This window comes from Triticum urartu, chromosome 7 (assembly GCF_003073215.2).
Source record: "Triticum urartu cultivar G1812 chromosome 7, Tu2.1, whole genome shotgun sequence".
Taxonomy (NCBI): Eukaryota; Viridiplantae; Streptophyta; class Magnoliopsida; order Poales; family Poaceae; genus Triticum; species Triticum urartu.
Window position 1 is genome coordinate 203,229,281 of NC_053028.1, and position 4,763 is coordinate 203,234,043.

Sequence of the window (4,763 nt, forward strand, 5' to 3'; positions counted from 1 at the left end):
GATCCTTGATCAGAAACAAACCATAAGAGTACCATGTTAGATCGATCTGTCCATCATATAGTTTCTGCAAACAGAACTAGGTTAGCTCTGCATCCGATTTGTCTGCCATCGAAAAGGAACTGACAAAAATTCAGGGTCGATATGGATTTTATACATCACTTATCCATCAGCTGAATCCATAAGCCCTCATGGGCTGAGAAATCAGACCAATAAACTCATGGAAGGGGAGATGAACCTACTCTGCTATCATTTCTGACCAAAAGGACGCATGTTCTTTTTTTAATTCTGCACTAGTACCTTCTATTGAAAAAAAAGTCCCCCCTAGCTCAACTCTAGTGTAAAATTATTTTAATTGGGAAAAAGAGCTAGTTCAACTCTAATATAAAATTATTTCTGGGTTAGTTTTCATCCTTTGTCAAGAGAAGTACCCTGATTAAATACGATAAAGAAAATTAGCAAGGAGGACAAGTTTGTTCCATCTGCTTTGTGTCGCATAAGAGAATCTGCACATATCTTGTCCTTTTGGATGTTACATGTAAAGAGTGGTATAGAGCATGCAAACACTCTATTAACACCTGTAATACAAGTCCAGCATTCCATCATTGGTGGATTAAAGATCTTTGAAAATCTCTGCTTCAGAGGCTAGGGTGAATGCCAACACAACAATGCTAGCAGTTCTCTAGCGTCTAGCCTTAGAGGTGCATTGATTCTCAGGCAGTGTCTTACATAATCGGTCCTGCTTTTACAAACTGGAATCATAACTGATGGTGCACATTGTTTGTTCCTAGTGTATACAACAGACATTCCATCAGTGTACGTACTTTGTCGGGAAGAAAATTCATTCAGCGTACGCTTGCTTTCTAAGAGAGAATGTACGTCGAAATTCCCAGCACTGCGGCTTTATGTGGTGCTAAATATTCTTCAAGTAGAAGTTCTAAGATATATCACTCAGTAAGGATGTGTGCGCATTTTTCACGTACTGCATCAGTTATGTATGTCTAAATGTTTGATAACAATCCACTTGAAGTTTTAAAAGTCCAACCAAGAAGTACCTACCCATTTGGGCATCACTCAAAAATATTACTTAAGAAATATTTTTCTAGTGATAGGTAGTCATAATATATATTGTTCCTAAATATAAGACATTTTGGCAGTTTAATTTAAACTGCCAAAACGTCTTACATTTAGAAACAGAGGTAGGAATAACTTTATGTCCCCTTAAAGCTTCAACGGTCCAAAGAAGAATCAGCTTGCCATTTTTGCATATTCAGCAGGTGCTTTAGGTATATTTAGCCTATGGTAATTACTAATCATAGTAGTCATTATCCTGCTTAAAGTATTAGAGGCCTCTGCCATTGAGCAATGGAACCAACTAGTCTCAACGAAGATAGGCAGACAAAAAGAGATGAAAGGGGCCTCCCCCCTCCTCCAGCAGACCCGAGGAGGTGATGCAGATTCTCCCCTGCATTTCATTTCGTACAATGAAAATATGAAATAAAATCTCTCCTATCTTTCTTTCTTTCTTTCTTCTTGTGGCTCCTATGCAAGCTTGTCGCTGATTTGCCTACTGGTACTGCTACTAACACCTCCAATCCACCCCCACCATTCCCAAGCATTATTCTCCAACTAGCCTCTCCTCCCACTATATAAGCTGCACCATTGCCACCACTCTTGTTGCATACAAACACAAGCCAAGCCCGGTGATCTAGCAACCGTAGTAGCACTAGTAGTAGTAGTAGTAGTAGTAACAGTGGTCATTGCAATCCACCTTAGTTTTCTTTCCTGTTGAGAAGCCACAGCCCAGTCAAGCATGAGTTCATCGTGGACATTCAAGCAGAACAAGGTGTTCGAGGATGCGCTGGCCAAGTACGACAAGGACACGCCAGACAGATGGCAGAATGTGGCGCGGGAGGTTGGCGACGGCAAGACGGTGGAGGATGTGAAGAAGCACTTCGCGGAGCTGGAAAAAGACGTGGACGAGATTCATACAAACGGTGCCGGCAGCAGCAGCAACAACATCAAGGGCGGTTCCAGCCGCGGTGGCAGCAGCCATGGGCAGAGGTAGTAAGTAGTCTGTCCGAATCTCCTAGTTCTGGACTGTTCCATCCGTGCACATGCATCATCACATAATTGACCACCCTCTACTAATGTGGTGTGTGCAAAGGGAAAGGGCGGTCTTCCTTTCGGCCGGCCTGGCTAGCTTTCTCCGTGCAGTCACTTGCACTGGATGCTTTATATTCCTTCCATACATGCATTTCCCTCTACTAATATGCATGGTCTCTTGCTGCTCCCTTGGGCATCGACTTCTCTGTTCCCTTCTTACTCTACATGTCTTGCAAATGCTATATTTGGTTATCTCTTGACCTTTAGGAAAAACTATGTTTGCCCTACTGAATTTTGTTTGTAGTTTATGTGGTCTTGCAAATGTAGTAGCATTGACTCCTTTACCATTGTTGGGAAGCTAGTTACTTGACTAATCCATGAACATATTTTTGTTCCTTCACCCATTTGACTGACCGTAGCCAATCACTTAACTAGTGAACTGCTGTCAGGTTTATCACTTATATAAACACAGGTTTATCACTATATAAACACAGGTTTATTTTCTGGCTTTATCAGTTGGTCTTATAAAGACGGTGAAGAAAGGACAGCGTCAGAATATATCCAACAGTCCATCTGATAACTAACCTCAAAAGCAGCGCGCCTTTATTAGGCTTATAGGCTATGTTTTAACCACAGCATGCCCTTAACTGGCAAAAAAAGGAGATACCGCAGGGAGACTAATTTGTCCAGAATAACAAAAAAAGTGTAGTAAGCAGGCAGCTAGAGCATGCTTTTGCTCAAGATTTGCGCGTAAAGCTTGCGGGCTCAGTCCCTTAAAGCTTGCTGTCCTTTCGACGGGCATAAAGTGCTGCTCATCTCAACAGTTGATGTTCTGTTCTCTCGCATATGGACGTATAGGACAAATTCCAATCTTAGGTTTCTTCCTCTTGCCCCCCTAGCTAGACTAGAATAGATCCGCTTCTATATGTTATTTCCAAATTAATGCCCTTCACTGGAAAGACCCTCTACTTTGTTTCTGTCGGCATCTCTTCCTTTACATGGAACATTCAGACTTGTTACACTGTGAGCCAAGCATTTCTATTTCCTTTGTGGATTTCATTTTCAGCCATTAAATCCATGCCTATATCAATCCATGGCCTTTTCAGTTTTTCAGTTCCCTGTTGCCTCCGGAACATAGCTAGACTAACACTCGGTTTATTCTCTCCTTTTTCCAGGCCAAGGTACCTGAAGAGCCAGTGATCGCTGTGCTGGTGCAAGACTCGAGCACAGCTAGCCTCCTGCCTCTGCCTGTTTTCCAGCCTGAAGCCAGTACTACTCTATCTACACTACTAGATACACATGACCCCATGGTGATCGTCATCCGGTCATGTAGCTAGCTGAAGTAGCTATTGCTCTCCAATGATGATGGCACTACGACAAGAATAAAGTCCGAGACATAATCAAGTCCCGCATCGGAGCTGTATCTTCCGTATATTTTGTACGCATTGTCTTCGTGTATATGACCCACACCACGAGCCATGTCCCCAGCTATATTGTACCGCCGGAGGTATCGGACGCGACGGGCGCTTGTACGCTGGTGCCGTGGTCTGTCTCCCTGTCGAATCTGTTACCTGATATATATATTTGTCTAATGGAAATTCCGGTCTACGGATTACTTATTGCCGGTGCCGACTTCTGCCCTGACATTTCTTGGCTTTGGACACGCGCGTCATAGGGAATTCTCCAGCTCTCCTTTTTCATGGCGTGTCCCAAAAATTAGAGTAGATCTATATAAACCTTGGGGAATCCATATTCCAAGAAAACCAGAATGGACGGCCCATATAACGCAGGGTGCGCCGATTGGGCGGACCCATTGCAGTGCGCCGCAAATACCAGGGTAAAAAATCGTAAAAAGGTAGGACACGATGGCTGGCAATCAAACACAGGACTGGCTACTTGTGCGCACTCGCTAGTAGCCACTACGATGGAAGAGCTCGGTTGACCAATGTACAGCGGAACACTAAAAAGAACTAAAGAAAATACAAGACTAAACACTGTTAGAAAAAATCCTTTACAATTTTCCATATTTTAATTAATTTTTTGAACGTATGAACTTTTTTTGACCAAGGCAAACAATTTTATGATATTGCGAACAAATTTAGGATTTCCAAAACGCTTTTAAAAAACGTGAACATTTTTAGAATTTTTGAACAACTTCATAATATCAGAACAAATTTTGAAACGAAGAACAATTTCAAAAATACTAAACAAATTTGGAATCACAAACATTTTTTGAATATGTGAACAAACTTTTGAAATCCAGAACATTTTTTGAAATCTTTGAACAAATTTTGTAAAACACGAACATATTTTTTTACAAAAACACAATCTTTTATTTGAAAAAATCCTGGCATTTGTTTGAAAGGCAAACAAATTTCGAATATTTTGAACATTTTTTTAATTTTGCCTTTTTGAACATTTTTTGCAAAAATACGAAATTTTTTTAAATTGTGAGAATATTTGTTGAAACTTTCTAACAATTTTTGGAAACGCGAACAAATTTTGAACATTTTGGTGAAAAAAGCAGGAAAAAAGAAAAAACAAATAGAGAACCAAAAAAGAAAGAAAAGGAAATAGAAACAGAAAAAAGGAATGAAAAACAAAAAGAAAAACCGGTTGAAGAACCTTCTGGAAGGTTCCCAAAACAGGGCAAGGAAACC

The 4,763-nt window shown here is 40.8% G+C and overlaps 1 protein-coding gene across 2 annotated transcripts; it reads left to right on the forward strand.

The window, feature by feature from the left end:
• The first annotated feature begins 1,610 nt into the window (after window positions 1-1,610).
• LOC125524233 (protein RADIALIS-like 4) lies at window positions 1,611-3,730 on the forward strand. 2 transcript variants are annotated; one of them, XM_048689303.1, is made up of 2 exons: window positions 1,611-2,064; window positions 3,279-3,730. In XM_048689303.1, coding segments are annotated over exons 1-2 (255 nt in total). In that variant the 5' UTR covers window positions 1,611-1,810; the 3' UTR covers window positions 3,280-3,730. The 2 variants fall into 2 exon arrangements, with proteins under 2 accessions (XP_048545260.1, XP_048545259.1); XM_048689302.1 differs by having other exon boundaries at window positions 1,661-2,061.
• Window positions 3,731-4,763: the final 1,033 nt, after the last annotated feature.